The 14,635-nt window shown below is 41.5% G+C and overlaps 1 protein-coding gene across 1 annotated transcript in view; it reads left to right on the top strand.

Moving 5' to 3' along the window:
* The window catches only part of KIAA1549L (KIAA1549 like), a 121,931-nt gene that overhangs the window by 12,452 nt on the left and 94,844 nt on the right, over positions 1-14,635 (top strand). Inside the window, exons 5-8 of the mRNA XM_049639788.1 lie at positions 2,119-2,338; positions 3,163-3,296; positions 10,628-10,790; positions 12,334-12,393. Of these exons, the coding sequence (XP_049495745.1) occupies positions 2,119-2,338; positions 3,163-3,296; positions 10,628-10,790; positions 12,334-12,393 (577 nt within the window). The remainder of the gene's footprint in view (positions 1-2,118; positions 2,339-3,162; positions 3,297-10,627; positions 10,791-12,333; positions 12,394-14,635) is intronic.

The raw sequence follows: 14,635 nt of genomic DNA, 5'->3' as shown, positions 1-14,635 counted from the left end.
AAGAAAGAAAGAAAGAAAGAAAGAAAGAAAGAAAGAAAGAAAGAAAGCATTTCATGAGAGGCATCTGTGGTTTCTGCACCAGAAACTTTATTTGAAAGTTGAAAATGTGAGTATTTCTATTTGGTCACCTGACATGTAATTTTCACTAAACTTCAGTCATTTGTAAACTATTCACAGTTTTTGCCTTTTCTGTATACCATCCCAGACCACTGTGATAATTAGTTATGAATTCAGGGTTTGTTTGTTTTTTTTAAGTTTATTTACTTTGAGAGAGAGACAGTGTGCAAGCATGAGCACGAGTAGGGGAGGGGCGGGGGGGGGGCTCCTCCTGCTAACAGCAGTCTCCATGCTGTTAGCACAGAGCCCGACACGGGGCTTGATCTCACGAACTGTGAGATCATGACCTGAGCCAAAGTTGGATGCCTAACCAACTGAGCCACCCAGGCACCCTGTGAATTTGGTTTTTAAAAATAGGCTCATTTTTAAAAACTTAAATACCTTTCTTTTGAAAGGATGTTTGATATTAGTGCCATAAGTGGAAATGAAGATCATCTGCCACAAATATAAGGTAATCATAAAAATGAGTATAATGGTAACAGCTTATTACATTCAAGCAAGACATTGTTACTTGCAGAAGGCTCTAAGGCTGATGATGTCCCTTGTGTCCCTTTGTTTAAAAATATGATTAGCAAGCATTAGAGAGGTGTTAAAAATAAATAATCCCCAAACTGAGACTTCCTCCGTGGGGTAATTGGGATTTGAGTCACTTTCTCACTGGGCGATCTGGTATTGTTTAATGCTGTGTCTGTGTTACATGCAGAAGTATCTCTTGTTCCACCTACAGTCATCTTGAACACCACCTTTAGGTCACAAAGTGGCAGAGAGCACACAGTGTGGAGGAGGCAAAAGCATAGCCGTCTGTTGCAAAATCAGTTTTCTTGGTTTCTCTGACAAATACACGTGACATTACTAATGGAAATGCAAGAGTCGGAGTGTGTGTGTGGGAGGGAAGCGTGTGTTTAAAACACCCTGGGGGGTGCCTGGGGGGCTCAGTCAGTTGAGTGCCCAACTCTCGGTTTCAGCTCAGGTCATGATCTCATGGTTCGTGAGTTTGATCCCGGCATCCAGCTCTGTGCTGACACAAATTTTCTCAAAAATAAATACTTTTTAAAACCCAAAATACGAAACAAACCAAAAAACAAAAAAAAAACACAAAAAAAAACCCTCCACCCTGAACTGTTATAAAACACTAAGAAGGCAAAAGAAAACAAAAATAAAATGTAAAGCCTCAAAAATCTTCCAGTTGGGTCATAAAGAGTTCAGCACATCAGTATCCCTTAGAACTCAATTTTAAGAGAGACTCTGTATAGCCCATCCCCATCCTAACCTTGGCCTTGAACCAACCTACAAGCCAGCTTTTAAAGAGAGGAATTCACCTCATTTATTATCTGACTCCCTGTCCTGAAGGAGCCTCCACCTTATCTATCATTTCTGCCTTTTAATTTTCATAAACGATAAGAACTATAATAAAGCTATTCTTCCCAGCATTTCATCTCTGGAAATCTCTTTTACTGACTGTCTCCTGTCTGCCTTCTTGATTGACCATTGGTGCTCACAAGATTATACTCAGGTATTTAAGGAATCAAGAAAACCTGGGGCACCTGAGTGGCTCAGTCAGTTGAGCATCCGACTTTGGCTCAGGTCATGATCTCATGGTCTGTGAGTTCGAGCCCCACATTAGGCTCGCTGCTGTCAGCTCAGAGCCCACTTCAGATCTTCTGTCCCGCCCCCCTCTCTTTCTGCCCCTTCCGTGCTCGCTGTCTCAAAAATAAACAAACATTAAAAAAAAAAAAAAGAAGAAAGAAAAGAAAACCCCCATAGATTTAATTCTATTCCATGTAGGTGTGATATAAATTGTATTTTCCTATTGTTTTGTACTCTGATATTTTGAGACTTGCCAATCCATGTGTGCTGTATAGAACTGTTAGAATATTTGTTGAATGAGAACATCGTATTCCACAGCCTTGCTAAATAACAGTTGTGGTTCTAAGAAATACCAACAAGAACTTAAAGCACCATGGAAATAAACACTGAGTTCTGGGTCCGTTTGTTTTGTAGGTGGACATTCTGGAACATTCTCATAACGTCACAGTTGGTTATTATGCTACCAAAGGGAGACTGGTATACTTGCCTGCCGTAGTGATTGAAATGCTGGGTGTTTATGGGGTCAGCAACGTCACTGCAGATCTGAAGCAACATACCCCAAACTTACAGTCAGTGGCAGTACTTGCCTCCCCGTGGAATCCCCAGCCTGCAGGCTACTTCCAGCTGAGAACAGGCAAGTACCTATCCGTTCTGGGATTGGGGGCAGTACCAAGATGACACCCTGTTTAAAAAGGTCAGTGCCAGCTGCTCCATCATCTCTTAAAGCCCTTGTGCACTTTCCTCAAAGGGCCCTGCTAATCAACTGTCCAGTTCCCTGCACATGAGCCTAAAGTTCCCAACCCTGGATTTATTAGAAATGGTCCTTCGCTGGAACCTTCCTTCCCAATTTATATAATTAGTACTTTATGAGCAACAAATACTGTATTTTTACTTTTTTTCCCCCGTATTTCCAGTGGATACTGATAAGAGCTAAGCATCCATAAAACCTGTGCTTTGGAGCAATACGTTCTAGGTGCCACTGAATCTGAATCTCCGAGTTTAGGCCTTAGAGTCTTTCTCTCAAGCTCCCTCGTGATTCTGATCATGTGGTTGGTGAACCACAAGAGTGAAGAAACCATCAAAATTGAAAGACTCCATCAACTTAGTGATGCAGGCCAACTGACTCTTTTTCCCCTTCCAAAGAAAGAGAAGACATGATCTTTCTTTGATCGTTTTGTTTTTTTTTTAATCATTCTTGGAGCAGATGTCTGCATAATCCAACCAAATGATCACTAAGCCCTTTGCATTACAAGGAACCTCAGGTTCGATCATGCTTTTAACTCTTCTCTATTATAAATCATTTTAAGAGTCACTTCCAGCACTACAACTAACCCCTGTCAGTCCTTACTTGCCTGATTTCTCTGATGTCAAATCATGCTGTTTTATATGGTGATTGTTAAGTCCAAGGAACTAAGACACACAACTTTGGTGAGAGCGGATTGATTACTCCCATTCCAGTGCTGCAGTTTGTGAGCCAGTCCGACAACATCCAGTCCTGCAAGTTTGCTCAGACGATGGAACAGAGACTGCAGAAGGCCTTTCAGGATGCAGAGAGGAAAGTCCTGAATACCAAGAGCAATCTGACAATTCAGGTAAGGAGGAGGGCACTTCCACCATGTAGTTGACAGAGGCCAGCCATGATGCAAATGCTGGCAAGGGGACTTGCTCCCCTATTTCAAAACTGTCTGGTGTAAGTGTAACTTTGTACTTTGGGCATGTGATATAGACAGGAGGAGATGCCACTCTGGGCCACGGAGTCGAGTTGGTCCTGGCATTGATGAGAATATCTGGAGTATGGCCATGACAGCAGGGATGCTGTTTTGCTATCTACCTGGTATGGTTTGGGATTTTGTATTTATTTTCCCATGTGAAGCTTCCTCGGGCCTTCCCAATACATTTACTATTTTAAAAATGAAACTAGCTATGCTGTATAAGATATAGTCTCATAAAATGAATCAAATATCTTGTAAAATGAATCCATTCTAAATAGCTAACTCATCAAGATTTGCCTATCTTGTGATTTGCATTGCATTATTTTCTTCTTTTAGAGTTTATTTATTTGTTCATTGTGTGTGTGTGTGTGTGTGAGAGAGAGAGAGAGAGAGACAGACAGACAGACATACAGAGAGAGAGAGAGAGAGAGCACGCAAGCAGGAGCAGAGAGAGAGGGGGAGAGAGAGAATCCCAAGCAGTCTCCACACTCAGGGCTTGAACTCACAAACCTTGAAATCATGACCTGAGCCGAAGTCAAGAGTTGGATGCTTAACCAGTTGAGCCACCGAGGCACCCCTGCATTGAGTTATTTTCTAGACATCCACATGCACAGTCACCCTAGTTTACACACACACACACACACACACACACACACACACACACACACATTTTATATTTGGGGCTTACCATATGCCAGGACTGTGCTAGGTGTTTTAAAAATATCTTGCTAAATAATACTCAAGATATCCCCCTGAAGTATTATTATCACCATTTCACAAAAGAGGGAACTGAGAGAGAGGCTAAGAAACTTCCAGAAGGTCACATGGTTGGTAAAGAATGGAACAAAGATTTGAGTCAAAGCCCATAATCTTATTCACTATGCTATACTATGAAACTTTTGGCAAACACATGAATTCTTTCCCAGGAAAATCCTACTCCTAGTCTACTATATTTCAGTTTACTGGATTTACAGTAGACACGCCACTAAAGCTTTTCTCAGACCCACTTTTTGCAATTATATAGTTAACATCCCTCTAAAGTCAGATGCTTCTTAATGATATTCATGCAGCCCCCAAATTTCTCTGATTAACTGTACAACCCAATGTCTCTATTTTTACTGAACTAAATCCTTTGCAATTAAACCCAGTGGTTTTGAAATTGACATTTAGCATAAGTGAATTATCAGCAAAGCCAATACGTTGTAGAAAGCATACAATTTAATTTGAACGAGCAGCTTTCCTTTTCTAGATTTATCCAAAGTGTATATGGAAGTATCTCATTATGATTTGGTTCATATTAGGTTAAGATCTAAAAATGTGTCACAAACACAAGATTTATGTAAGAAGTATGACTCAGCTCCCTTGTGGGAGATCTTTTTCTTTCTGATTGGATTGTGATCCTCACAGGTGCATGATTCTAGTTAGGGCTCAGCAGCAAACATATACTCTGATTGTATTCAGGAAGCACAGACCCAATGAGTGCCTGGTATTTATCAGGCACTGGGAGAGACATCAAGATAAATAAGCTGACTTTGTCCTTAAGAAGCCTCACTTGTGTTGTTGTATGATAGTAATGGGCCATGAACTTTGTAAAGCAAGTAGCAAACTTCCCTTAGAAAAGACTATAACAGACAATTTGAAAACTGCATCTACATACATTTTATTTTATTTTATTTTATTTTACTTATTGTATTGTATTTTTATTTAATTTTTTTAGAGAAAGAGAGAACATGTAAGTGGGGGCATGGGGAAGGGCAGAAGGAAAGAGAGAGAGAATCTTAAGTAGGCTCCATGCCCAATGTGGGGCTCAGTCTCATGACCCTGCAATCATGACCTGAGCCGAAATCAAGAGTCAGATGTTTAACCAACTGAGCCACCCAGGTGCCCCTGCATCTACATGCATTTTAGATGCTCTTGAACATTTCAGCAACTCTTGAAATGAATGGATAATTGGGTGAGTTGTTTTGTTAACCCTATTTCGCTTTTTGCCATGGCTGACAGGAATTCCAGAACCAATTTGTTGCCTGGATTTTGGAACCCTATATGCAAAAGGCCCCTATATCATGCATATATTAGCTACATGCTAACCATCCCCCTGAGGTTGTCTTTAATCCCCCTGGGCTTGTACCCTGACATGGTTTTTGTAATTAATAACTTTCTGTTTTATGGTATTAAATGTAATTTAGAGGGCAGCTTAGATTCTTTCTGGAATAAGACCACATAAATATTTAATTAATTTGTTCACAGAGTCATTGAAAAGTGACTTTTTTTTTTACTTGTATAGCATTGGTATTAGGGGCTAGATTACAGTATACTCAATTAGGACCTTTTTGGTTGTGAATTGAAGCATATAAGGCTTAAACAAAAAGAGGTGATTGGCTCATATAACTGAAAGGTTCACAGCATATTTCTTTCAGGCCCAATTTGATTCAGGTGCTTATATGATTTCTTCATGAAGTTCTCTCTTTATACCTTGGTCTTGCCCTGGGCTCGCATCATCTTCAGGACCAGTAGGGTGGTCCCTGGCACCTCCAGGTTTGCCTCATCCTTACTGCTCACGGTCTTATGGAACCAAGGTGCCTTTTTTTGTGGCATTCCAGGGAAAATCCTGGGATTAGCTCTCATTGGACCCAGATGGACTATGTGCCCATTTATGGAGCAGTAACTGTGACCAAGGAGATAAAATGTCCCAATCAAGTAGGCCTGGCTATGCCCACTCCTAGAGCTTGAGCACACGAATCCAACTGGAGAGAAGAGGTGTTTGCCTGAGGAAATTATGGTGCTGCCATAGAAGAAGGGAGAATGGATGCTGGGTGGGCAAAACAACAGCATTCCATTCCACTAGCATTTTTTAAGGTCTGATTAGCTAAATGGATTGTGGCAGGAGTGAGTGGGAAGTAAGAGATAAGGCCAGAAGTCACAGGAGTCTAAAAGTAAAGGGGTAATGGGAAAGTGCCCCCTGTAGGGGCTGCTTGTACTAGGGACAAGGCATGACTTTCAGGGAACATTGACATGACCTTAGCTCAGGCCTGTGAACCTCTTCTTATTTATGAAGCTAGTATTAAGCAGCCACCAAGAATGGTTACACTTTTCTTAACTATAAAAATGAGGTTATTAAAGAAGACAAAAAAAGAAGGACAATTTGTGCTTATGAATTGGAAGACTTGATATTGTTAAGATATCAGTACTGCTAAGAGCGATCTATAGATTCTGTGCAATCCCTATTAAAATCCCAGTGACTTTTTTTTTTCAGAAATAGAAAAACCCATCCTAGAATTCATATGATTCATTTGGTATCTCAAAGGACCATGAATAGCCAAAACAATCTTGAAAAAGAAAAACATAGTTGGAATTCTCATGCTTTCTGATTTCAAAACTTACTACAGAGCTACAATAATCAGAACAGTGTGGTACTGGCATAAAGGCAGACATATAGACAAATGGAACACAAACAAGATTGCAAAAAAAAAAATCTTTGCATATATGGTCAAATGATTTTTGACAAGGGCCTCAAATCCATTCAATGGGGAGAAGACAATCTTTTCAACCAATGGTATCGGGAGAACTGGACATCCACAAACAAAAGAATGAAGTTGGACCCTTATCTAACACCATATACAAAAATTAACTTAAGTGGATCAAAGACCTAAACATGAGAGCCAAAACTATAGGACTCTTAGAAGAAAACAGAGGAGAAAACTTCATGGTATTGAATTTGGCAATGATTTCCTGGATATGACACCAAAAGTATGGGCAACAAAAGAAAAAGTAGTTAAATTGTACTTCAGAATTAAACACTTTTGGGGCATCTCGGTGGCTCAGTCAGTTAAGCTTCTGACATCGGCTCAGGTCATGATCTCATAGTTTGTGGATTTGAGGCCCGTGTTGGGCTCTGTGCTGACAGCTCAGAGCCTGGAGCCTGCTTCAGACTCTGTGTCTCCTCTCTTTGCCCCTCCCCCACTCATGCTCTGTCTCTCTCTGTCTTTCAAAAATAAAAAAATGTTTAAAATAAAAAAAAAACACTTTTGTAGATTAAAGGGCACAGTTGATCAAAAGGCAACCCACAGAATGGAAGACAATAATTGCAAATCATATATTGGATAAGGAGTAAATATCTAGAATATATAAAGAACTTCTCCAATTCAAAAACATAAAAACAATCTGATAAAGAAATGGGCAAACAGCTTGAATACACATTTCTCCAAATAAGATACATAGATCAATAAGCACATGAAAAAATGTTCTACATGACTAATCATTAGGGAAATGAAAATCGAAACCACAATATACCACTTCACACCTATACGCTTCATACCTATTAGGGTGGCTATTTAGAAAAAAGAAAAGGGTTCCTGGGTGTCTCAGTAGGTTGAGAGTCCACTTTCAGCTCAGGTCATGATCTTGCGGTTCGTGAGTTGGAGCTCCGTGTTGGGCTCTGTGCTGATAGCTTGGAACCTGGAGCCTGCTTTGGATTTTGTGTCTCCTTCTCTCTGCCTCTCTCTCTCTCTCTTAAAAATAAATAAACATTAAAAATTTTTTTAAAAGATAAAAAATAGCAAGTGTTGGTAAGAATATGGAGGAATTGGAATCCTTGTGCATTGCTGGTGAGCTTCTCAAACGGCATAGCTCTGTGGAAAATGGTATGGTGGTTCCTTAAAAAATTAAACATAGAATTACCATATGATCCAGCAATTCTACTTCTGGGTATATACCCAAAAGAAAGTGGGGACTTGAAGAGATATATGTATACCCATGTTTATAACATTATTCACAGCAGGCAAAATGTGGTAGCATCCCAAGTGTCAATCCACAGAAGAATGGACAAGAAATGTAGTATATACATCCGATGGACTGTTATTCATCTTTTAAAAGGAAGGAAATGCTGACATATGCTACAACATGGACGAAGCTTGAGGACATTATGCTAAGTGAAATAAGCTAGTCACAACAGGACAAATACTATGTGATTCCTCTTATAAAAGGTGTTCAGTTTTGTCACATGAATAGAGTAGAATGTTGGTTTTCAGGGGCTGAGGAGAGGAAGAAATGGAGAGTTGTTTAATAGGTACAGAGTTTCAGTTTGGGAAGATGAAAAAGTTGTGGAGATGGATGGTGGTGATGGCCACACAACAGTGTGAATGTACTTAAGGCCGCTGAACTGTACCCTTAAAATGGTTAACAAGATAGCTTTATGTGTATTTTGCCACATTTTTTTTTAAAGTTAACTTACCAGATCCAGTGTAGTTTCTGTAGAAGAAACTGTAAGTTCTATAGGCATCTTTGGGATCCAGTGAGATTTAGTTTAGTTGAAAAGCAAAAAATAGAATGTTCACACTGGAGATAATGGTCAAAAAGTTATTTTCGTTATTATTCTTTTAGGTGCCAGTACAGTTGAGTCTTTTGAGTTGTTCAGAAAGAAGCACCTTTATTTTTGGTACCCTGGGAAGGTGGCATGAATACCTGTGCCTCAACCACAGTCCAAAAATACTTTCAGAAAAGAGAGAAAGAGTTGACTAGAAACGTTGATTGAGTGTATCATTAATCATGGGACTACAGGCTCTGTGTTAGAAAATTATATAGCAACTTCCAGGGGTGCCTGGGTGGCTCAATCAGGTTGAGCATCTGACTTCAGCTTGGGTCATGATCTTGTGGTCCATGAGTTTGAGCCCCACGTCGGACTCTGTGCTGATGGCTCGGAGCCTGGAGCCTGCTTTGGATTCTGTGTCTCCCTCTCTCTCTCTGCCCCTCCCCTACTCTCTCTCTCTCTCTCTCTCTCTCTCTCAAAAATAAATAAACATTAAAAAAAATTTAAAAAGAAAATTATATAGCAACTTCCACTTACGGGAAAAGTGAAAAATAACAAGAAGGTATTCTTGACAATCTTTTTAAAAATAATGTCTAAAAGGAAAGTTGCAGGGATATTTATGTCTGAACACACAAAGGTCTGGGAAAGACAGGATTATCAGTTGGCTCCCTGCAGGAAGAGAGGTCACACTCAGATAAAGGTAATTTGAAGAAAGTCTAATAAAAGGGACTCTTTGCAGAAGCATGGGCAGGCTCTAGGAAAACCACTTATAGCCAAGGCTATAAGTATTGGGGCCTGATGGGGCAAGAGGAAAGAGCAGTTACAGGAGGCAGAGGCCAAAGCTGCCCCATAAGAGCCCCACTGTGGGAAAAGAGTCCCCGACATACCAGTTCTCTGACCCCACTCTCCTTCCAGTCTCTCACATCCTCCCGAGCTCCTTTTAGCTGAAGCCAGAGGGAAAGGAGCCCACTGAGGTGGTCCACAGTGTCTGCCTTTCGGGGCACTGAGCAAAATGTGGGTGGGTGGGTGGCAAGTGAATCCGGAAGGGGAGAGGGCACAGAACAGAACACAGCACAGAACCCCAACTATCTCACCAAATTAAATAACTTCCTACTGCATCTGTTTTTCAAATCTCATCTGTGGGATATTTTCGTCCATACATTGACCCAGAAAACCGCATTTTCCAGTAATGAGAAAACGGACTTAGACAAAATTCAAGAAGAAAACCACACGATCTCATAGTAATATTTACATATTCCATATTGAATTAATAGGTCACAAGGAAATGTAATCACTCTCAAAAGAGGCTGTTTTATATTTCTGAATTCCTTTTGTAATCAGGTTCAATCACTCTGCCCGTTCGCTAGGGGGATGATCAGTTGTGTAGAAACTTCAAGGTTCCCCCCACATTTAACACAGGCTTTCTCTGAGCAGTTGAGGCCTCTTAGATTTAACATTTCCACGCTCTATCTTGTATTTTCAGAACCATAAATGTAACCTGAGACAATTTAGCCCCTGGAAGAGATACACATACCTGGTTAAAACCCGAAGTCAGACTATCTGGGTTAGAATCCTGGCTACATAACTTATTATCTATTATCTATGTGATCATGGGCAAGTCTCTTGATCATTCCAGGCCTCAGTTTGCTCCTCTGTAAAATGGAGCCATAGCTGGATACACTTCATGGGGTTGTGGTGAGAACCGAATGAGATCACGTGTCCTCAGCACAGTGCGTGGCACTCAGCCAGCAATCCATAAATGACGGGTATTTGTTATTCTTGTCTCTTCCTTGCTTTTCTTCACGTCCCTCTCATCTCTACCCTCAACTTCTGCTTAAACTTCTCCTCCCAGGGCTTCCATCTTATTTGGCATGTCTCCCTCCCCTTTCCTCCTGTGTCGATTCAGATTGTGAGCACATCCAATGCCTCCCAGACAGTCACCTTGGTGTACGTGGTGGGCAATCGGAGCTCCTTCCTCAACGGCACGGTCGCCAGCAGCCTCCTCCGCCAGCTCTCGGCTGAGCTGGTTGGGTTCTACCTCACCTACCCGCCGCTCACCATTGCTGAACGTGAGTATGTTCACCCCTCACAGGGACACTGCCTTTTCCCTTCCTCTCAGGTCCCTTCCCCATTTAACAAATGTCTATTGTGCCAGGCGCATACTAACTCTTTTATCGTGAAACAACTGAAATCGGTGATAAACGGGGATTGAATTGATAACAAGTATATTGCACACTGAACAAAAGCGTTGGTTAGGTGCCTTTACAGTTCATATATCTTATGTCATCGAATCCTCACAAAGCACCCTATAGTAGTACAGAATGCGCCCCACTTTGCAAAGGAGAAAACTGAAGTTCCAGGAGGTATAACAAGATGCTCACTGTCACAGCTAATGAGACATGGAACCTAGGGCTTGAACCCAAACGGTCTGCCTTTGAGCTTACAGTAACTGCCCTGTGGGGCGTCTGTCCTTGTGGCATTCTGGGTTGCTATGGTTTCCACCCATTTGTGCCATCAGCAAATGTTTCCGGGCCTTCAGCCCTTGCCCTGGCTATAGATAACATAATGCAACTCATTTGCAATCAGCATCGTGACTTTACTGGATGAAGTCCCCATAGTCAGTCTTGTAGCCTCCTCTTCCTCTAATGTTTCAGTTATATAATCCTCATTACCATGCAGAAGGCATAGACTCCAAAGACAGTGCAGCCTACATTTTGTACCCAAACACTTACTTGGTAGCCAAAGGAAGTCAAGATTTGTGCTCTTAAAGGTAATTGTTAATACATTTCTCAAGGTCATTGGTCAAGTTTTGTTTTTTTTTTTTTTTAACTTTCTGTTTCCTTCTGTGGTTGCATTTGATACTGTAAATAAATGAAATTGTGTGTGTGGATGTACTTAGCACACAGTAGCCACTCAGAATTGTTTTGAGTGTTTAAATGGCAAACTTTTGCGAATTTCCACATAGTAAGGAAAGATGACTCTGAATTTTGTGGAAAGGACAATGTCATGAAAGATGGCATTATGTCACATGGCAGCATGTGAAGAATTTATTTTCTTTCCTCTTGATATTCTGATAATAACAACAACTAAGATTTATTGAGCACTTACCATGTGCCAGGCTCTGCGCTAAACCCTTTACATGAATTAGCGCTTATGGCCACCATACCTTCAAAAGAACCAGGACTATGTCACAAACATTTGGCTAATAATAAACTTAGTCCTTGACACTGGAAAAATCCATTCAAGAGAGGATCATTCCTAAAAATATTAGTGATGGTTGGATAGTTTTTACAAAGAATGTTATAGTTAAGACAGGTTCTAGCTGTGAGTTTTGATAGTGAAGATGTTCCACTTAGGAAGGTTCTGATGAAAAAATCAGAAGAGCAGAAATTTACAAACCCTAAAAAGTGCTTCATCTGAAAGTTAGCCCTTTACTAAGCATTTTACTTTTCAGAACAGTGAAATAGTTTTGGCCTGTATATCCTGGAGTTCCTAAGAATGATAAAGCTGAATTTAGCTGTTTGATATTTTATTATGTATGTCCATTTTCCTAAGTAATATTTACATATAAAAACTGTGAAAGTAACTTGGTGTGTTTCTTATTTGTTTTAGCACTGGAATATCCCAACCTTGATATATCGGAAACAACCAGAGACTATTGGGTAATAACAGGTAATCTCTTATTTTACTCCCCCTTTCCTCTTATCAGGTTGCTGTGTGTTTTCTTTAACTACACGTCAAAAGAAGTCCCCAAAACGAAATAATATAATAATAATAATAATAATAATAATAATAAAAACTGCATGCCATTCAGTGATAGAATCAGCATCTTTTCTTTGGTCCTGTCTTTTTTTTTTTTAATAGTTTTTAAAGTTTATTTTTATTTATTTTGAGAGACAGCAAGAGGGGGGAGGGGCAGAGACAGGGAGAGAGAGAGAGAATCCCAAGCAGGCTGTGCACTGCCAGCATAGAGCCTGACACGGTGCTCGATCTCACCAGCCATGAGATCATGACATGAGCTGAAGTCTAGAGTTGGGTGCTTAACCGACTGAGCCACCCAGGGGTCCCTCTTTGGTCCTGTCTTATAAGTCAAGGAGTTACTTCCATAGGGCCAGAAATGGGTAAAGTAAGCTAAGAAAAGATATCATATGAAGGTGAATATTAGGTAACCATTCAAAACAGCAAATTGTAAAGTCCCATCCACTGCCTCCTCTTTGCAAAAAGTAGACAATCAGAAGGTATGACAGTAACCTGTGGATGTTTAGGGACTGTCCCTGGGAACGGTTGTTTATTTAAAGATGGTAGGCCTTTCTGCAGTGCCCTACAAAACCCCAGTGAAAGGCTGAGGAATGCTAGGCATGCATTTTTCTCTTTCCTCGGCACACGCCCCACACCTACACTGATCCTGGTGGAACCCAGTCGTGTCCTGACAGTGAGGGCGAATGGAAGTAGAAGGGAGTTTGGGTGACATTTTCTTTTTTTCCTTGACATTTCCCAGCTGAGCTTTATGAAACAGCAAAAAACTTGTTTGTGTTTTTCCAAAGCCGGACAGTCACTCTGAAAATGTTACAGAAAGCAAGGATTGGGAGCAAAGAGAGAAGACAGATATTTGTGGGAGAAAGTGACCAGCCCAGCTGTACATGGAGTGGGGAGGGGAAGGGGAAGGTATTAGCTTGGTAGGGACACCATAGCAAAGTACCACAGACTTTTGGGGCTTCAGCAGCAGGAATTTATTTTCTCATAATTCCAGAGGCTGGAAGCCTGACATCAGACTGTCACCAGGCTTGGTTTCTTCTGAGGCCTCTCTCCTTGGCTTGTAGATGGCCATCTTTACTTGGCATCTTCCCTCTGTGTGTGTCTGTGTCCTAAACTCCTCCTCCTCTTCTTTTTTTTTTTTTTTAAGTTTATTTATTTATTGATTTTGAGAGAGAGAGAGAGAGAGAGCACAAGAGTACAGGTTGGGGAAGGGCAGGGAGAGGGAGAGAGAGAGAATCCCAAGCAGACTCCCTACCACCAGTACAGAGCCCGATGTGGGGCTCCAACCTGTGAACCATGAGATCGTGACCTGAGCCAAAACCAAGAGTCAGATGCTCAACTGACTGAGCCACCCAGGCGCCCCCTAAACTCCTCTTCTTAGAAGGACACCCATCATACTGGATGAGGGCGCACCCATATGACCTTATTTTACCTTACTCACCTCTTTAAGGGCCTCATCTCCAAATACAATCCCATTCTGAGGTACTGGGGGTTAAGACTTCAACATATGAACTTTGGGAGGACATAATTCAGCCCCTAACACAGAGAGAGGAAGATCCTACAAGTTGTGGAAGTTGTGCCTGGGCAAGCCGGTCTGAAACCTCCCTCCCTTCTCCCCTGCCCTATTCCCTCCCTCACCTGCTGTCCCAAACCAGCAGTAGACAGGTTGCTGCCTAGAATCCTGACAAAGGAGCACACTGCCCTGCTCAATGAAGCCCGCTCCAGACCTCTCTGAAATGGCAGAAAATCACATTGCTTTCTCCCTGGTAGAGCCATGGATATGCAGACATTATTTTACCTGCTAAGAAGACAAACTGAAGAAATCTGTTATTTAAAAATTTTTATTTATTTTGAGAAAGACAGAGACAGCATGGAGGGGGGGTAGTTAGAGAAGGAGAGAGAGAATCCCAAGCAGGCTCCACGCTGCCAGCACAGAACCAGACGTGGGGCCCGAACACACGAAGCTGTGAGATCATGACCTGAGCTGAAACCAAGAGTCAGGTGCTTGGGGCGCCTAGGTGGCTCAGTCGGTGGAGCATCCTACTTCGGCTCAGGTCATGGTCTCGCGGTTTGTGAGTTCGAGCCCTGCGTCGGGCTCTGTGCTGACAGCTCAGAGCCTGGAGCCTGCTTCGGATTCTGTGTCTCCTCCTCTCTCTGC

The sequence above is a fragment of the Panthera uncia genome, chromosome D1 (assembly GCF_023721935.1).
Source record: "Panthera uncia isolate 11264 chromosome D1, Puncia_PCG_1.0, whole genome shotgun sequence".
NCBI classification, from domain to species: domain Eukaryota; kingdom Metazoa; phylum Chordata; class Mammalia; order Carnivora; family Felidae; genus Panthera; species Panthera uncia.
The sequence above is the reverse complement of the archived record's forward strand: the minus strand, read 5'-3'. Positions and strand labels throughout refer to the sequence as shown.